This window comes from Portunus trituberculatus, chromosome 17, assembly GCF_017591435.1.
Source record: "Portunus trituberculatus isolate SZX2019 chromosome 17, ASM1759143v1, whole genome shotgun sequence".
Lineage (NCBI taxonomy): Eukaryota > Metazoa > Arthropoda > Malacostraca > Decapoda > Portunidae > Portunus > Portunus trituberculatus.
Genome location: NC_059271.1, coordinates 15920348 through 15941484, shown reverse-complemented (window position 1 = coordinate 15941484; position 21137 = coordinate 15920348). Strand labels below are relative to the sequence as shown.

At 35.5% G+C, this 21137-nt stretch overlaps 3 protein-coding genes and 1 long non-coding RNA gene across 6 annotated transcripts in view; 1 reads left to right on the top strand and 3 right to left on the bottom strand.

Moving 5' to 3' along the window:
- Positions 1-2698, bottom strand: part of LOC123504761 — a 229214-nt gene extending 226516 nt beyond the window's left edge. For all 3 annotated transcript variants that reach the window (XM_045255563.1, XM_045255564.1, XM_045255565.1), the window contains exon 1: positions 2544-2698. In XM_045255563.1, coding sequence (XP_045111498.1) covers positions 2544-2625 — 82 coding nt within the window. In that variant the 5' untranslated portion in view covers positions 2626-2698. The remainder of the gene's footprint in view (positions 1-2543) is intronic.
- Positions 2699-7407: 4709 nt separating this feature from the next.
- Positions 7408-8016, top strand: LOC123504758. The gene is made up of 2 exons (XR_006674938.1): positions 7408-7730; positions 7946-8016. It is a non-coding gene; the product is annotated as an uncharacterized LOC123504758 (long non-coding RNA).
- Positions 7812-19825, bottom strand: LOC123504756 (RNA 3'-terminal phosphate cyclase-like). The gene is made up of 10 exons (XM_045255551.1): positions 19673-19825; positions 19216-19333; positions 16993-17119; positions 16662-16785; positions 15583-15641; positions 14528-14672; positions 13626-13753; positions 12780-12933; positions 10914-11018; positions 7812-10045 (listed from the first exon to the last, which is right to left on the bottom strand). The coding sequence occupies exons 1-10, from the start codon at positions 19718-19720 to the stop codon at positions 9956-9958; spliced, it is 1098 nt and encodes a 365-aa protein (XP_045111486.1). The 5' UTR covers positions 19721-19825; the 3' UTR covers positions 7812-9955.
- Positions 19826-20064: 239 nt separating this feature from the next.
- On the bottom strand, positions 20065-20833 carry LOC123504757 (late histone H1-like). The gene has a single exon (XM_045255552.1). It carries the CDS (start codon positions 20754-20756, stop codon positions 20220-20222), a length of 537 nt encoding a protein of 178 aa, XP_045111487.1. The 5' UTR covers positions 20757-20833; the 3' UTR covers positions 20065-20219.
- Between the last annotated feature and the right edge of the window lie 304 nt (positions 20834-21137).

Here is a 21137-nt window from a genome sequence, read left to right as displayed (position 1 = left end):
ACTTAGTCAAGGGGACTATGTCCAACCATAACATACAGACCCACAACTGATGCTTCTCAACCTCCATCAGCCAGCAACAGACGCTGAGGTCCAGTTTGGTCAATCTTCAGTGATATAATTCAATTAAATTTTTGGTCGAAGTCCAAATTGTATGAAGTCTGAGGTCTGGGGGGTCCAATTCATTAAGAAAAAAAAAGCCATTTCATATGGCAGTCAGAATTATTTTTTCTTTGGTAATTTCACTGTGTTTTAAAGAAAAATCACAAATCAGCAGAATTTTTTACCTCTCTCCTACCACCTTCCAAAACTGATGATTTGCACTAAAAACAAAAAACATTACAAAAACAAACCAAAACCAACCAGAAAAACACTTTTTGTCATAACAGATGATATACAGACTGTATATCAACAAACAAAATCTAACAAAACCTAATGTTTCTGTGGCATTATCTCCACTCAAAAAATTCCAACGTCCATGCCACCAGCACATAGAGGTTACCAAATGCATATATAAATACACACCACCCTCCTCAGGATGATGGTTAGCAACAGAATGTCAAACAAACAGGTCTGTTACTCTCCGTCCAAGCATCAAAATCACTTACAGAGTTACAATATAATTACAACACATATAAATGTGTTCAAAGTGCTCAAAATTAAAAGATTTTTACCTTTCTATTATGGATAAAATCACTTGAATGAGTTTCTCTGGTTTTCAGGTAAATATCAGAGGTGAACATCTACACAGAGCTCTGGGAGAAGGGAGTGGTGTGTATGGGAATGCGTGTATCCTCACGTAATAACATGTTATACCCTGGCAAGAGACTTACGGAGCCAGCTCATGAGATGCTTGGTGCCTCAAAAAGTGCCAACAGTAGAAATATGGGGCCGACGTGGTACAGTGGAACCATGCGTGCTTTGGGATCCGAGTGGTCTCCAAGCGCACGGGTTCGAATCCTGTCCACGGTCCGAGTGTAGGTTGGACTTCCTCACTCGGGGCAACGGTTTCCTAGCGGGTGGGCTTTGAGATAGGGGGTACCCAAAAAGTATCCCCTTTAGCCCATAAATTCCCGTGAAAAGCCCACATGGTATAAATAAAAAATAAATAAATAAAAAAATTTATAGCACGTAAGTACATTCATGATCATAGTCCTCTAATTACATGATTTAGGCAGGAGAAAAGTTACTCATAGCTAAAAATAATACATCACATAAACAATAAACATGCAAATCACTTAAATATTATTGTAGATGCTACTGGTTATTTATTGATGGCACTTAATAGGTTATGGAAAGTTCCATGACATGTGCAACATAGGATGGAGTGATCATGTTGGCTCCACCTGTCTGTCTTAGGCACCAACATCCATACATGCATACGTACACATATAATAAAAAATTAGATAATTCATTACATATAAATATAATGCCCATTATTATGTGACACTATTACAGATAACCCCATTTACTGCTCACTAGCTTAATTTGCCTGAATCTAGAAATGTTTTATCATCAGGGATTCTATACAGTGTTATGCAGTCATATGTGGATAGCAATTTAATATACATTTCCTTTTTCTCTTTCCCTTTACAGACAACTCTTGGAAGTTTGGAAGGGGTCATTTTCCTGATACTATGTGCCCTATATTTTTACCCTCTCACCCACTTTTCCACCAAGAGCCTTGCATTGCTGTCCAGAGATGGAAATGCATATGCTGATTCAAGCTACAAATTTACCCAAAGGAAGTTTCCCTTCTTCCTTACCCCATTGAGCTTAACACTCACAGTCAATCTTCAGCAAGATATCATCGACATATGCACAGGGAAAGAATCAAAGCAGGTTTTTCTTTGATGCAATGTCCAAATGGAACATTATACAACTATGAAACCTGTCACTAACAATCATTGCCATTTACTACCAGCTCCACACTCATAGTATTTCCTTTCATTTACAAAATGTACATTCTTCTTTATTTGATGCATGTTTCCCATGGTTATTTTAAATTTTCCCACACGACCACACTGTTGGCACACCTGCTGGACCTACAGTGAGACAGACTCCTCACAAACACTTGCACAAGTATCTCCCTTGACCCTCGCCAGGCCTGTCTCATCTCCCTACCTTGCCTCCCAGAAGTAATAAGTAGATCATTTGCAATACGCGTATAAAGAAGGATAAGCTGGGAAACAGTGAGCTATTTACAAACATATGATCAGGCTGAGTTCCTGTGACAGTTTGACAGTTCTAACGTTAACCTGCCGCCCACTACGCCCCGCCCCTGGGATAATTAGAGTCCGCCACCTGCCTCAGCGTCACTCCACTCAGCGATCCTGTGGCACAACAGTATGGTAATCCTCACCCCTAGAGTGCCACAGTGCCAGAGTCGGGGCCAGAGGTTGTCCTGGCCCATCATGGCAGCCACCCAAACACTGCACCACACTCGCTATCTCGTCCTCTGGCTCACCAATTCAGAAGCTTAGGGCCAAACTTGTGGTTTCCCAGTAACCTGCAAACATTCACGTTGTGATACATGCAGTACATACCTGTGTGCTTATTCGCGATCTTATTGAAACAGTTCTGAAACACCTCATAGAGGTGCATGGGCTCGTCCTCCGCGCCAGCCATCTTGGCCACACTGACAACATACAGTAACAATCGTCCCTTTAACAAATTGAATATACATAAAATTATCACATTTTCATCTAGTTTCTTAAAAAAAAGAACCACAAATATATTATTGATTTATTGCCAAAGTTAATATCAATTATCTTAATTGAAAAACTTTGAATTTATATTTGGTGTATGAAGTGTATTCTTCGCCAGATCTTAAAAGAACGCTTTGTTTAGATCCTATGTCCGCACGCGCGCCAGGGCTGCCAACATCACTAAATTCAATAACACAGGCGCGCTCTTGACCAATGGTGCAGGAGGCGCCATGAGGTCAAGGATCAAATTTGTTCCTTTGCAGCATGACGACTTCACGTTAATTGTCATGACAAGACAACCGCAACTGTGGAATAACTGTCACTATCAAAGAGTATCAATGTATCAAACAAGCAGTTTTTATAATCCCTATGTCTTATATTCACAATGTAGAAAACATAAAAAAATCCTGTGTGTTCCCTTCTAGTAACAGATATATTTCAATGTATTAGCCACATCAGTAATATCAAGATAGTAAGATATCCCTAATAATGAATATGAAGAGGTACTAATATATATATATATATATATATATATATATATATATATATATATATATATATATATATATATATATATATATATATATTAACGACATCAGTACAAAGATAGTTAAATATTCAAAAAGCAAAAGACAAATGTACTGCAAAACATTACCATAATAATCAATTCACTAATGTCAAGAGATTAAAATACCTGAAAAACTAAGTGTCATTTATCCAGTTTCGTGAGCTGCCTTGTTAAGAAAGGTATTACCATAATTATGTATGGTTTACTTACAATCCCATAGATAGTGTAAAGGGATAGCTGCACTAAAATAGACAAGGGAGATGACAAAAAATGCGTTTTTTATATATATGATTTATGCATGCATTATTATTTTCTAACTTTCAGACTGACTGTTTTGATCCTGTTTGGCTACAATGATGAAAAATTGGATTATTCTATCCATTAGTGAAAAAATCACAAAACACACACACACACACACACACACACAAACACACATACACACACACCGCGTAGTGTTGTGGTTAGCACGCTCGGCTCACAATCGAGAGGGTCCGGGTTCGAGTCCCTGGAAGCGGCAAGGGAAATGGGCAAGCCTCTAAATATGTAGCCCCTGTTCACCTAGCAGTGAATAGGTACGGGATGTAACTCGAGGGGTTGTGGCCTCGCTTTCCCGGTGTGTGGAGTGTGTGTTATGGTCTCAGTCCTATACCCGACGATCGGTCTATGAGCTCTGAGCTTGCTCCGTGATGGGGAAGACTATAGCTGGGTGACCAGCAGAAGACCGCGGTGAATTACACACAGGCATCCACTTGTGAGCTATTAATGGGTATGGCATATTGCATGTTTCCATATTTTTTATTGTCTCGGGTTTCCCGCCTCTTCGAAAGTTAAGTATACCTTATGAAAAGAACAGGCATCGCAATTCTTCCTTTCATGCTTACCTTACAAAAATAATCACTGAATACAATTTCAGAGTTCTCTTCAACTCCAACATTTTATTTCACCGGAACTCAAAACGTGAGATCCCTATATATGTTTGTCCCTCGCTCATAAATGACGCACATAAATTCTCAAAGCTTTTTCTTTCTTTCTTTCTTTTCCAAAAGTATAATGTTGGTTGAAGAAAGAGTAATTATATATAACGTGCATGAAATTAACAAAATAATCATAACAAACCTTTGTTGAGTCATCATAGAACAAACAAGCGTTTTCTTCCAGTGTACAACGAAAACGAAAATAATTTAAGAATGGTTTAAAATGCCACAATACATGAGCTGTGTTGCGCGAATACCTTGCATGCTTGCTTGCGTGTTGTATATAAAATTATGAAACAAATCTTCACAGTTTCTTTTGGTCTACCGCACATTGCATTCCGTTAGCCTAATAGTACCTATTAGCATCATACTTCAATCCTCTCACTGACATTTAATAACTAGACATAATCATCGGCGTATTTCAAATGTTTTAATTCCATCATATTTAATATTATTACATACTAATTCTGCTTTTCGTCCATGCAATATTTGCGAATTTAATTTTTTACTTTTATTAACTTATGTAGCTACAATCCATCTAGTGTAAATATAATGATAATTTGTTATGGAACCTCTCCTTCTCCTCTCTTCAATCATTAAGAATAGTATGTATGACGCACAGCCACTTTACCAAACTTTTCTGACACCTCTGTGCATTTGTAAATCTCACAAGGAGCAATTAGCCTAACTGTAAAAACACTGTACTGGTCTCAGAACGCCGTTGATTGTCAAATGAGCTCCATGGAAGTCGACCGAACTTATTTTATCTATCTGTTGTTACTATCATCTTATCGATTCAAATAATTTTATTGCGCCACATGGAATTAATATTTTTACGCTACATTTATACCATTCTTCAGTTATTAAACATATTTCACAAACATTTTTTTCTTTATATATATATATATATATATATATATATATATATATATATATATATATATATATATATATATATATATATATATATATATATATATATATATATATATATATATATATATATATATATATATATATATATATATATATATATATATATATATATATATATATATATATATATATATATATATATATATATATATATATATATATATATATATATATATATATATATATATATATATATATATATATATATATATATATATATATATATATATATATATATATATATATATATATATATATATATATATATATATATATATATATATATATATATATATATATATATATATATATATATATATATATATATATATATATATATATATATATATATATATATATATATATATATATATATATATATATATATATATATATATATATATATATATATATATATATATATATATATATATATATATATATATATATATATATATATATATATATATATATATATATATATATATGTGTGTGTGTGTGTGTGTGTGTGTGTGTGTGAAGACAAAAATCATGCTCCGAATAGACAATACATCTCTCTCTCTCTCTCTCTCTCTCTCTCTCTCTGACGTCTTTTTGAGATCCTTTACTGAGATAGAATGAGTACGAGCTACATCAAGAGACACCTTTACCGTCGCTTTACCTACTTGTATAAAAAGAAACGTACAATATGATACTCATGTAATGAAATGGGGAGCGACAGAATCGAACTGTAAGTGAGGGAGATATGAACATGTGCAGTATTTCCAGCATGGTACCAAAATTAAATAGAGAATAAAGATGCTATCTAAAGGGGAAACATAGAAATATAAGCAGAGACAGACTAGCACTGGCTCACTTGATCACTGCATTTCCACGCCATCTGTAAGTAAAAATGCATGTCTAAACCGCCGCGACAGAAGATGGGCCGAGGGATAACTCATGTAGCGTGGCTTGTAGTGTACCCTTATCATCATAGTATGAAACCAATGCACATCAAGACATGGTGATGCGTCCAGTAATGAGAAGGTATTTTTGTATCTACCTAAATAGTCATATGATTTTCTTCTTTCTTTCGCTTTTATTTATTTATTTATTTTTTTTTTTTCATGTAGGTTGCATGGAACCAAGCACATTACCACATCCATGCAACTGATGCACATCACCACATGCATGTAACATGGTTGCATGCAACTAATACACATCACCACATGCATACAATCTGCATGCTATAACATAACATAACATAACATAAATAATAGGATAACAAAGGGCCACCAGGGCCCATCTAGGTTATCCTGTATCAGTCGCACAGCGACCTCGTCATCAGTACTTAAAGATACACTTACAAGTACACAATACATTATATACTAATTCTAAATATTTGGCCCATTAACAGGGCTAAGTCCTGCTGCGAAATCCTCTACAATCTGTGATCCCCATACATGGGGATCATATCTTGTTTAACTATAGTAAATTTCTTATAAAAACTATCATGCAGCGCTATACATAATTATAAATCTAATAAATTTAAGTGCTTATCTAATGTTTTTAAACATTGTCAAACTAGTGGTATTTACAACCCTCTCTGGCAATGCATTCCAGAAGTCTACCACCCTATGACTAAAGAAATATTTTCTTATATCTAACCTGCAGCCTTGCTTTCTAGTCTTACTCCCCTCCTCTAAGGTAAAGAAAGATCTCACATCTATGTAGTTTGTATCTGAGAACATTTTAAATAACTCTATCATATCCCTCTTATACATCTCTCAAATGAAAACATGTTTAATTCCTTTAATCTATCTCTATACTCCAGGCACTTTAATGCTGGTATCATCCTAGTTGCTCTTCTCTGAACTGCTTCTAACATGTTGATATCCTGCCTATAATGGGGTGACCAGGCCTGTATGCAATACTCTAAATGTGGCCTAACATAGGAATTATATAAGCTACACACCACTTCCTTACTTTTATAGCTAACATTTCTATTTATAAAACCCAGGATCCTATTTGCCCTATTTCTTGCTTCTAAACATTGCTTTGAAAATTTCATAGTCCTGTCTATCACTACTCCTAAATCCTTTCCTTCCTCTACTGCCTCTAGCCAACATCCCTCCATCTCATAGCTAAAGTTTGTGTTGTCTTTACCTAAATGCATAACCTGACATGCAGCCAATTTAATGCAAATCAAGACCGAGACCAAGATCCAGATTTGAGACTTCTTAGGAGATAAAACCATGTTTAAGACAAACTTCAAGAACCTCTGAACCTATATTTTGATAGGCTTTGTTCTCTCTGCAGAAAACATATTAATAGTCTTTTTAGATCATTTTTAACACACACACACAGTGGAGTAAGACTTTGAATAAGAGCCAATTTTCCAAAATGGATTTAGATTACTGAAATCAATATATGAATATCCTAGGAATGAACATTACTTAGAGAGGAAAAAGCCTAACATGGAACACTAAGATGGAACAACATAAGACAGAGAGAGAGAGAGAGAGAGAGAGAGAGAGAGAGAGAGAGAGAGAGAGAGAGAGAGAGAGAGTTTAAAAGTACATAATAATATTTAAAATGTCACCAAAAAGATACTATATTACTAGAAAAGTTGGAGAGAAATACACTCTGTTTATTAACAAGAAAGAAATCTTTATTTATTACATTGGAGAAAATCTTACAGTAGGTAGCTATAACTGTAATATATAGGTATTAATCTCTTCTTATGAGACAGAAAATAACAAAAACCACAATGGCAAGTATAGAAGAGAGAGAGAGAGAGAGAGAGAGAGAGAGAGAGAGAGAGAGAGAGAGAGAGAGAGAGAGAGAGATAAATGATCATGTCTAATATGGGAAGGCAAAGCCACATTTTTTAGTTAAACATTACTATAATATCTGTCATGAATCACAGCCTATAGATTTCATAAACACTCACATATATGGCATTATATAATGTATCATTTATAGGATACAGTATTTAAATGAATTCTCCCTAAACAAGAGCAGTATGAATAACTACCATTACCTATATAATGTACATACACTATTCATCCAAGATCTATGACACTCTCATGTTCCTTTGATGCTGCTTCCTTAAAATATAACATCATAGGCACTTTCATCCTTTAAGATTAATGCATACAAGTTAGTTTTCTTAACTCTAAGATGCAACTAGTTAAGTTAAGCAAGAGTACCTTCACATTGCTGAGGGGATTAACAAGTTTGAGGTAAACAATCTGCATTTGTGCATTAGACTAAGAATAATTAAAATGTACACTTGCAAACATAAACATGGTCCACCCATCTCTGAGCTGAATAGTATCTTTAAAGCCTTGGCTTCTCTTTTTCTTCTCCTTTTCATCAAAGGGAATTTAAAAAAATCATTGCAATATATCATTCTATTGCATTATTCAAGGTCTAAATCAGTACAATCACATATTCATCAGATGTGCCTGTTTGGTTGGCTTGAAGGATTCATTACTTGAGAAATTTCCCTTACTAATTGTTTAGTAAACTTTATTATTTCAAAATACTCATTGGTATATGAAATTATTGTATGCAATTGCACATATTAATCTATACAGAAAATTTATTTCAACATTCTTATAATCTTTACATGGAAGACTTTAAAGCAAATTTAGGTGTAAAGTGATGTCTTATATTATTGCCTTGTATCAGTTGAATAAGTCAATACAAAAACAGTGATGGTAGAGCTAATTTGATTAAAAAAAAAAAAATTAAAAAAATAAAAAAAAAAAAAAAATAATAATAATAATAATAATTTCATATATCTGGAAGTCTTCTCTTATTATCAAACTCCAAACTAAGATTGTCAGACTGGAAGCTTCTCCTTACTATTAGCTTTAGAAAATTAAACTCAGGTCTATCAATCATCACCTCTATCATTGTTACCAGTCATGATGTTCAACCAGAGGAGTGGAATGGTTCAAGCACACACACTATTTGTCATCACTTCATGATACCATGACATAACCATAATAAGACAATTTATTTTCATTAAGTGCAATATTAGCCTTTTTCATATTTGCTTAAACGTAATCCAAAATTTAAATGAGTTACACTTCTCCTGAGTTATGGACATTTATTTTAACAATTTCTATCCATCTAATATTATAAGCAGGCAATGTTACATAGGATGGTCCAGACAAGGCACCATACATTCATACACACTTCATTTTCACTCTTAGCATTGTCAGCCCCTGATGGAAAGGTAACCTCCAACTTTCTTTAAAATTCAAGTATACAGTACCTGGATCTGTCTCACACACATGCACAATACATGAATACAACAATCAAATTTACCTATTCATTGTACATAATTCCATATTTTCTTTAAACTTACAACAAAAATTCATTAAAACTGTAGATGAATGAACAAATCATCTAAATTACACCGCAAAAATTGTTTCCTGGCTTCATACTGGTAAAAGAAAACAATCAAGAGCACACACAACCACATTCCGTGACTGATTTTAATTCAATATCTTTGGAACAAAGGTATGAGCAAGTAAATTCCTTCCTTCCAGTTTTCAGAATTAGGCCTGCACAGAAGAAAAGGTAATTTCTTAACCAATTTCAATTGCATACAAGTCACACACACACACTCACACACACACTATTATTAAATTACATTTATGAAGTGTTATGAACACAACAAAATCACCTGACACTCATCAAAGAAATCACGGCTAGAATATAAAAAGAATTTTCTATTTGATTTCCTATAGGGGAACAGTTTTACATAATACTGAGGATCAGTTGAGCCTTGCACGACTGAAGCCTATTCCTTCACATTCTACAATAATGCAGTCAGTGCCTTCTTCCTGAATAATGTTAAACTTTACCTGTAATGGAAAAAATAAATAAATAAATAAACACAATGTTAGCATTTAGGACCAACTCAGTGTAAATAAAGATATAGAGGAGGAAGAAACAAAGAAGTAAAGTACAGAAAAACATAATTATTTAAGGAAAGAATATATATGTAAAAGACAGACATTGGAGACACTCTTATTATAATATCTGCAACAGGGTATGGGCATAAAATACAGCTCAAATATGTACACTGGAGATACATTAATTAAAAGATCATGTGGGGCTGTCAGGCAGAATGAAGAAACAAACATGCATGTGTATGAAAATTGTGACATGAGTAAAACAGTACAATAAATAAATATGTGGATAAAATGTGACACACTAAAGTAGAATATGTGTAAGGTAAAAGTGCATGAGTTTTGGTTGAGAAGGATGAAATGTGCTGGGGAGCCCACCAGGAAAATAAATAAAGAATGCTTTCATATTGGAAGGAGTCAACTTATGGGACCTTGTTAATACAATGACATAATACCAGAATAAGGAAAGATAGTAACTCTATTTCAAGAACTAATCCCTTGAAAGAAATCAGTGTAGAGGATGAAACATATGAGATATAAGTGATGGACAACTTTGACATTGAGAGAGTCATGTAAGAGTAAGACAGGGATACATGAGAATGGCCACTATAAAATGAAGGGATAGAGTGATGGCCGAGTATTAGAGAGAAGGGATAAAATAAAGCCATTTCAGAAAAATATTTTAAAACAAAAGCATCAAAATAGACTGATCTAACATGGATATTTCATGATATTTTTGTAACATGATTGTCTTTTTGCAAGCCTGTAATGCTGCATCCCACATTCACTGGTCCATTGGTAAGCAAGAAAAGTTACATACCTTTGTCATCATTTCTGCCACCCAAATGGCAGTTCGTGTATGGTTTGTAAGAGGTCCTGTGCGTATCCTTGATTTGCCATCAGCTAGTGCCATATAAATTATGACCTGGAAAAAGAACAATAATCAGAAAGGCTACAGTGTCAGCGCTTGAAGTTGCGACCCACACAAATGGCAACCGAAATATTCACAACACACATGGAAAACATGAAGGATAATGAAAAGAAAATCTACTGCATACATTCCTTTATTAATATCTAATACCTGATATGATTGTCATGAGCATCAATGACAACTTGAATGCATTTGGGAATGCTAAGGGCTAGTTTTTCAAAATAACTGTGATCAGTACCTTGCCACAGCTGCAAAATTGCATCCTTGAGCTGTGTTACTGTACTTGTGCTTTTATCCTTTAGTCCATTTCTCATGAATGACCAGGCATTTTCGACGGCACTTAAGTCAAGTGAGTTGCCTGACCGTGTAGCATTCATCGTACCTGTTGCTCGTTGGTGGCCACTGCACTGTCCTGGCATTCAATCTAACAAACCAAAAGGTGCTTTCGTTGGAAAAAAACACTTTCTTCCACTGCTCAGGTGCCCAATCTCTGTACTGCATGCAAAACTTCAGTCTCTTGCTCTTCATAATCTTAGCCAGGCGAGGTTTTAGCGCAGCTTTACAGGTTTACAACATCAAGTTTCGGTGTAGGAGTTCGCGGATGGTGCGCTCAGATGCATTTTGCAGTAGCTCTGGGTATTCTTTCTTTTTTTTTATCTCGCTGGATGTAATGAATAGATTCTTGTTGATAGTACACCAGATGAGTGCATCAGTATTCTTTGAGTTTTTTTTTCTGTTTCCCTGGGTGGGGTTTGGGCTGGGTAATACCGTCTTCACTCAAACGCTGCATTTCTCTGGTGGTAGCCAAGACATGGAGAACAGTTGCCCTGTGGCAGCCTGTACGAGCAACAATCTCGTTGACTTTTACTCCTGCTTGCCTTAGGGTGATGATTCGGGTCCCCTCTGTCTTACTTGTGGTGGTTCCAGCCATGTTTGTCCTTCATAGAAAAACTGGGATGGCTGTTGTCTATTCATGATGAAAAATGAGAGAGCAGGAAATTGGTGGAAAACTTGACATCTTGCAACCAGACATGACCTTGAGGTATTGAAGTGGTGTTGCTACCACATGATTGCACAATTATCTGAGAGATGCAAGCATTTACAATTTTGAGATAGGTGAGAGCATGTTGAATTCATAGCAGTTATAGTTTACGCACTTCAACAGAAGGTTGCAACTTCAACTGCCAACACTGTATCAAAGTCAGCTCATAGGCAAGAAGAATGGATTTGTAAATGGAAACAGCTTGAACGGTCTGAATGTAGGTTCGGCTTTCTCACTCGGGGCAATGGTATCCTAGCGGGTGGGCTTTGAGATAGGAGGTACCATCAAAACGTACCACCTTTAGCCCAGAAATTCCCGTGAAAAGCCCACGTGGTAAAAAAAAAAAAAAAAAAAAAAAAAAAAAAAAAAAAAAAAAGGCAACACTATTCATCTTTCAAAGAATACAAAATGGCTGTAACTAATCACTTTGCATATTCTAAAGCAATATTCATAAACTCAGATGTGTAAACCTCCAATGAATATTGGAATATATATTATCAGATTTTTTTTCTCTCTTATCAAGAGAATAGTCTCTGATTTACACATCTCATATCATTGGTTCCCCATTTGATGGAAGCTTATGTAAAGGAACCTCTGTATTTTTCTTTATTTCTGACATTTTCTCAGTTATATATTTATATTGAGAATTTATTTGCACTATAACATGTAATTAAAAACAAATTTCCTTAGCTTCAGAGAACTACACAACATACCTGGTCTTGAGCATAACTGTCCAGACACACTCGACTTTCTACACAGCTTATGATTTCTGAAGCTGCTGTGTATCCATCCTCTTCTGCCTCCCTCCCTCGCTTGCCAAGAGCAGATCCTCCAAGGATACAACCAGTCGTGGTTTTTGCCCATAAACTGAGGATAAGGTCACAAGCTTTTGAAATCCATCAGACAAATTTCTGTTCAATAAATCATAAGATATTCCACAGTTAACTTTTTAAATGATCAGATTATCTATTAATATTATTTTTTTTAATGATCTATCATCTTTCAAAACATGAAACTAAGATATATATACTGTTCTCATAAACCATATTCTTAATATTGTTAACATGAAATGACAATTATTGACATCAACATAAAACAAGATTGGATAAAAAAAAAAAATAAATAAATAAATAAATAAATAAATAAATAAATGAAAGACATAGTAACTCCACTAAAACCTTCATACTGAAATACTATTAACATTAAGAATTATGTACATCATTCAAATGAAAGTGAACACTTGTGTTTCTTTGTAGTTTGCAAAAAATATTAATTTATTAATCAACTAATCAAGATTGTATTTTCTTTTTTTGCAGGTGCTGAACCTATAGATGCAGAGAATCTGATTTACACACAGTTCAACATTCTCAAATACATATATGGCAGATTCTCATATAAGTAAATATATTGGCAGCTAATCAATCACTCAACAATTATTTTTACATTACTTTTTGGGCTTCACCATCTACCTTTAAGAAAACTTGTAGCATAATCTTATACCTCAACATTCATTACTAAAAGAGTATAATCTGTGTCTAAGGGAGGCTGAAAATACTTACACAATCCCTGAACCATTCCCAAAAGCTCTCTCTTGATCATCTTTTACTCTGTTAATCCTAATATCAATGTTCTGAGGCAATCTTTGTTGCAACAGTTCTACAGCTGCATTTGCCATCTTGTGAGCAACCTGAAAGTGGAATTATTGTCAATAAACCTTATATTAATTTTTTTTCATATGGTTGTATCTCACCTCAGAGTGAAGCTCAGATAAGCAATTTAATCTTTTTGTTAGTAAAAGAAAGAAAAAATTATACATAATGCCCCAAAATAAAACAGTCACAATATGTTATGTTATATAACAAAATGTATCTGTAAATCAACAGGGAAACAGCAATCAATTAGAAAGCCACTCCAAAATCAATGCCCATCTCATCATTTCACATCATCAAGACACAAGACATGGTTTTAATTATGTTGATTTCTAATTGGCAGTTAACAGTAACTGATAACAATGTTATCATGTTATCACTTACTTAGGGAGGCAGTGGCATAGTGGATAAGGTGGTGAGCGTTGGTTTGAATCCTACCACATATTACTTTGAAGCCATGCCATTTGTCGGGTGGTTTAAAGTTACCTACATGTCAGCATGATACCCAGGTTCTAAGTGGTTACACTAAAGATGTGCTTGGGTAGTGATATGGGCCTTAATATGAGTACCACTATAAATAAAACTGCCTGTGCCACTAATGGGTGGAAGCTGAACAGCGCTTCCCACACATACTCTTCAAGTATGTCTACAGGTGCTATAGCCATAGCATATTATATATATATATATATATATATATATATATATATATATATATATATATATATATATATATATATATATATATATATAAATAGGAAAACAAAAGTAGATGATCATCTTATAGGTTTACAAAAGTCAATCATTATATTTACCTTGATAGGAAGAGCTCCTGCTACATAAGCAATGCCATGAACAGATACCAGTTCACCAAAGTCTGTCATATTAACAGCTTTCAATGACTTCATTAGTGGTTTTACTTCCAAGGTCACTTCCCCTTGTCCCCTTGGAAAAAAACCCCTGGAGAGAAAAAAAATTGTAAGTGGCTGCTACAGAACCATGAATGTATTTTTATAAGTATGTAAACCTGTAGACTATAAAATCAATATATCTTCACATGATCTACCATGAGAATTTATCTTGTGCAATGATCATCATGGCAAAATACAAATACAGGTAACTCTCGATTTACACGATAGATGTGTTCCAAGAGGTATCGCGTATTTCAAAATTCGCGTAAAACAAACTTGTAATTCTCATAAGAAACAATAGATAATAGAGGGGATGCGGGATGTGGTCCAAATCGTGTACAAGCAAACCGATTGCGCAAATTTAATTATAATATTTTTTCGCGTGAATTAAACACTTGTAAATCAAGAGTTACATGTATAAACAGGCACTGAACTTGCAAGTTATATGGAAAGCATATGTAAAACAGCTAAATCATAGAATTCATGTTACAATGTAGTAACAGACTGCCAAGACATACCAAAAGATATCTGAGCCTTGGTGATTATCTTGGCATAAGAGTCATCCAACAGCAGAGGTTATTTGTTCTTGTTACACAACAGAACAACTACACAACATCCAAACTCAGTTCACTTATATCATACATTACAATTGTAAAGGTTAGTGCAAAGAGGAAAATCCAATATAAAAAGTCACTAGCCTTGTTTCAAGGTATACAACAAGTATTACCAAAGAAACTGTCATTATCTAACCTAATTCTTTTATATTATTTGTGATACCACATTGCTGCTTAATTACAGCATGCAAGTCAAATGCCAATGTTTAAACAATAATATGCATCACATTTTACACATTACTCTTTATGTCAATAGGCCTTAACATCCCTTTCCACAGATCAATGACACCACACAATTTTCATACACTCGTAAAATACAAATTAAAATCAAGTATGTGTTTTTACCTTTTATTGAGAAAGACTGTGAAATCCAAACCAAATGAGTAGATGATCCTCCTGAAAACCTGAAAAAAAAGCTGCCCTTAAAACCTGGTTCCGTAGTACAAAATACCTCACTTTATCTCTGCAGTTAATATGAACACAGTATAATTTCCTGTTATCTGGTCTAGCTAAGATCACTATCATTCCAGCATACTTCTCCCAGCACATTCCAGCATACTTCACCCAGCATTCCTCCTTTAAGGCACTGGCTTATCCATTATGGATATAATGTACCTTGGTTTTAATTGATTACTATATTGATGAAGTTCTGTGTGTCATCACTAGAGGGTACTGTGGTGTAATGGGTACCAATGTAAGTTGTAACCAGAAGGTACTATGATATAACATGTGGAACATGTAGTTGTCTATGTCTGGCAAGCAGTAAGATACCCACACTCTCTAGTGACAGCACACACTGCTACCTATTACACCATGGCAATTACTGGTAATGACTCACACATCTTTACATTAGGGCTGCCTCAAACATACAGTGTGAGGGACTATACATCTGTAGATTCTACTCACTGCACTCTGTTGAAGAAAATAGTTTTTACTAAAAAAGAAGGCAGTACCTGGAGATTGAACATTGGAGCTTCCTCTTGCTGGGCAACAATGTTACCACCCATCACACCACACCACCCTCTGGTGATAACTCACACACACATGTCCTTGTGCTAATATCCAAAAAGTCACAAGCAGAGTTAAGAAAAATGAAAAATGCAACTCATTTATAACATCTCAGTGACAGTAAAAGAAGAAAATGTTACTGAAATAATATCTACCATTCCACATTAATCACAATCCTCAGCTTTTACATCCTTCTATGAAAAAAAAAGTAAACCCATGTATTATTGGAATAAATTACAATTTTACACTTCCAAAATAAAACAAAAGATTTTGATAAAGTCAGAACACTCCTCTCTTCCAATTCTTTCCTCCCACATAAATTTTAACCAGTGCTTCTTAATCTAATTAATTAAAGAAACAGGGGCACTGATATTAATTAAGACAATGTAATTAATACAAACTATCAACTAACTTACCTGTATTGTGTAGTCAATCTGAGGGGCAAACTCTGCATTTGTGCCACCCCGAAGCGTATAGTATGATGGAGAATTAGCAAAGAGTGTGCAGGGTAGAACTGCCTGAATAAGCAATGTAACACTCCTGAAATAAAATGTCAAACTTTTCAATTCTAAATTATCAAAACTCACACTAATAATGGTGAGCTCCAATTATCTTGAGATATTAATAATGAATACTACTATAAAATTCTTTGTCAAGTCCCACAATTTCAACACTTAATAGTCTACTTAATTCTACTTACTGGCACAAAGAGCATGAATATAACTTTATGAGAGCAACAAAACTCACCCAGCAGTTTGTGTGTCAGCAAGATACCTTCCTCCTGCAATGGTTCCTGGGTAAAAGGTAATTTCACACGAGCCAATCTGTCCACCTTCAAGTCTTCCCTTGGAGGCATCACGCACCAACTGGAGACCTGCAAAGTTTGCAATGACTCAACTCCATTGAAAATCATAATCACATTCTTCCTTGGTCTTTCATGTAACTCTCTTCACACTGTCCATCCATCACATTCATGGTTCACATTTTTTTTACTACTGATCCAATCCATTTGCCTTCACAAACCTCCATCTTCCATCCTGTCTAAATGCCTACACCATCAAAGCTCTCCCTGTACTGCTTGATCAGCTGATTCTCTTTTAACATCAATCCTTCACACTGTTCTCCCCACTAAGAGTGACTGGATCAGTCAAAAACACAACCATTCCCAGCCACTCAAGCAAAGTCTTCCTGCAAAGGTGCAAGACATTCCTCGCCTGCTGAATGAAGGAGTTGGTAGAGGAATAGAGGTTCCTTTCAATGACAAAATATTTTCATTTTATCAACAAAAATTCCAGTTACTATCACTAAGCTCACTTTACATAGTAATATTTAAATCATGTGGTAAGCAGATTGCACAAAAAGTTATTAAGCTGATATGTCTTTACAAAAGCTTTCCTAGCTATACTATACTTTGCCTAAAGCAGTGCACAGAAACACAGACCTTATTCTTTCCTCATATGTAAAAAAAAGTATGAGAGCTGGATGATAAAAGCAATACATATGATAGGTAAAGCTTAGCTGTAAAGGGATCTGACTCCTGAGTGTACAAAAACTGTGTTAAGACTAATAGCATTTCTTTTTTTACAAGTCAAATAATTTTCCCTTCAGGATAAAAATGTAAATAAATAAATAAATAGATAAGTAAAAACAAAGTGAGCCTATATGATGTCAGGAGTTGATAAGAATAAGATCAATACAATTGGATAAAGTCTTAGGTGCAATTACTGGTACGAATAGTATTAAATTATCAGGGTAAAAAGCTTGGTCAGGGGGTTAAATACAAAGTTCTCAAAGGCCTTATGGTTATTTTTTAAATCAACTTCCACACTACATAATAAAGATACTCCCTGTCCTTCCAAATGTCAACTTGTTTATTCATCTATTTAGACAATCATTATTCATAAAGATAATCAAAATGATCATAGGCAAATTTTATGTTTTTATAGACTGTAATGACACAGTAGTGTGGCATAGTGGTTGGGCTAATACTGAAATAAGTTTAAGCTGTTTGCTATGATCATGTTGATCATAGCAAAATCCATCCCCACCACAAAGGTTAGTATGGGCCCTACAATGCCATTGCCAAAATTGTCTCAATTTAATGTAAAACATTGAACCTTGTCTTGCAGTACTAGAGAAAATATGTTGATATTCATGAACAACATAAATTCATGTTGTAGAAGTTAAGAGCTGGGGACAACTTTTTTTTTTTTTTTCAGGTATGACTGACTTGGCAACTTTGCTGCTGGATCTAGTGTGACTGACGTAGCAAATTTAATTCTGCCCCCTCCCAGTATGACTCCACTTAATTACAAAGTAAACTTTAGCATGATAACAAAAACATGTTTTTATTAGGCAGAGACATATCTATTATTCATTTATTTATTTTTTGTTAAAACAGCCTAAATAACTATCTACAGGTTATCCTCCTCTATGTCCTCCAAGCCCAACTTCTCCAGCCGCAGCAATTTTTTTTAAATAAAAGAGTTGCCTTCATTCCTGTTCAAAGTCACGGAAAACCGGCAGTGCAACTTTGCTTAGTGTAACCTTTTTAAGAAATTTGTGGCGTTAGACTTACAAATTCATAGTGCAACAAAAGTCGCAACTTGCTGCAGTAACATCCACCTCTGGTAATATGTATATATTTCACCTCAGAAAAAAGCTTGTAATGAATAATAATAAATAAGGAAAATTTTGTATATAACCATATTGTTATGAGTGAATGAGGATGACATCACTAGTACCATGTTATATTTATCAACTAGGTAACAGAACTAGACACTAAGCAGTGAGCAGCAGTTGTTGCAATCATAATTATGGTATAAATTCCCGGTATTTGGCAATGTTGTAGTCACAAAGATGCAGTTTTAAAGCTCTTGGCTGCTATCCTGCAAAACCCTTCCTTATTGATCGATTAATAAAACTTGGAAACATTCACATAATTTCGTACTCCACAATGGAAAATCTTACCAGTTAAATGCTGGGGACGGAGACCTGGAGTACTTCTTCCTGCACGTACTTTAGTAACAGAAATTGGTAGAGCTTGTACAGCACTAAGAGCCAGCCCCATCCGCAATATCTGACCACCCTAGAGAAAATTGACTTTTAAAGTTTTCTTTACATTACGCGTCAACGAATACATTCAGTGTTTCAGACTCAGGGGTAGAAGGGGGAAAAATGACAACACAGGGTCACAACTCACAATGGAAAACATAATACAATCCTGCGTTGGATTATGTAGTCCCTAATCATAGCACAATTGACCATATTACCGATCAAGGGAAAGGAAGAGGAAAATATATGAACAGATATACGATTGAGATATTAACAGCCCCAAATATTTCAACCGAGCTCAAATAGTGACTATATTCTTTTATTCTAAAAATGGGCAACGACCATTGAACCGGGACATATAGCAGCTACTCACCCCTTCCAAGTAACTACCGTCGATAACGATGGGAGCCAGAGATGCCATCTTTAAATACACAAGGCTGCTGCTCGTGCCACTCTCGTCGGAGACAGATTCGTCTGGCAGGAACTAGGCGTGGACCAACAGAGCGGCGGCACATTTGAATTTCAACTCGTGCACGCACTTTCCCAAATTTACACTACATGAATTAAAAGAAATACTAACAATGGAGAAAACCAGATTAATGTACCATTGAAATTCTACAGAAGCACATCTACCAAACTCACTTCCCCACATCCACAGGAATCCACTTACCCACCTCTGGCAACTCAAACCAAACCCACTTACTTATGCAGCATTCTACAGCAAGACCCACATCATTACTTCCAATGGTGTAAGAAACACATACATATATATATATAAAAACATTTAATAAACTTTCATATACAAGAGATCTCATCCTCAGGAGGACATCAGGTACCATTATATCTATAATTTACTCCTACGGAGTCAAATAAATTCACCCGAAAGTGAACAGTTAATAACACGCACACGTACACACACATTATTTCTTCGCGGCCTTCTTAGCTGCAGGCTTTTTCGCGGCTTTCTTGGCTGCTGGTTTCTTTGCTGCCTTCTTAGCTGCAGGCTTCTTGGGAGACTTCTTGGCTGCGGGCTTTTTCGCGGCTTTCTTGGCTGCAGGCTTCTTGGGAGACTTCTTAGCTGCGGGCTTTTTCGCGGGCTTCTTAGCAGCAGGCTTCTTGGCAGCAGCTTTTTTCGCAGGCTTCTTTGTGGCAACTTTGGGCTCTTCTGGTTTGCTGATACGGAAGGAGCCAGAGGCACCGGCACCCTTAACTTGCTTGAGAGTACCTGCAGCAACTCCTCTCTTCAGGGCAAGCTTCAGTTGAGTAGCAGCAGACTTCTCGTCAACGTTGTTGTTAGCGATGATGTACTTCAGGATAGCCTGACGCGATGAACCTCCGCGCTCCTTCAGTGCCGTGATTGCAGTGGCAATCATAGCAGAATACTTGGGATGAGAGGCTGTCTTCTTAGGTCCCGCCTTCTTGGCCTTCTTTGGCGTTGCTGCTGCGGTATCTGCCATTTTTTGAAGCTCGAAATGCTGGGGTGGTACCTTCCAAGACAGTACAAGACTGCGTGACAGAGAGAGAGTTTGTGTTTAAACTCTTGTCCGTGTCGGATATAAGCGACAAGAGCGGACGCAAAAGTAGCAGCCCTGCTCTCGCGCCTGTTTTCGGTGCGTTTCAGGGGATCCGCCGAGATATCTGTGTTTGTTACTATAACTTTGCTGGGCAATTTATACATAATGCTGACACACTGTTTTCTTTTGGTCTCTCTGATATATAGAAAACTAATTTGAGTTTCTTATGAAGGTAACAGAACTTATGTGCGATCATGTTCATGGGAAATATTCATGTATTCATTTGAATAGTGGCTGACAAATACACCACCTGCGCTCCTTAAA

Coding starts and splice junctions, on each gene's coding strand:
- LOC123504756 (XM_045255551.1), bottom strand. CDS start 19,720: ATGGCATCTCTGGCTCCCATCGTTATCGACGGTAGTTACTTGGAAGGG. Junction 17,120..19,215: donor CCGTCCCCAGCATTTAACTG/GTAAGATTTTCC, acceptor CAAACTTTGCAG/GTCTCCAGTTGGTGCGTGAT. Junction 14,673..15,582: donor ACAGTCTTTCTCAATAAAAG/GTAAAAACACAT, acceptor TTTTCTCTCCAG/GGGTTTTTTTCCAAGGGGAC.
- LOC123504757 (XM_045255552.1), bottom strand. CDS start 20,756: ATGGCAGATACCGCAGCAGCAACGCCAAAGAAGGCCAAGAAGGCGGGA.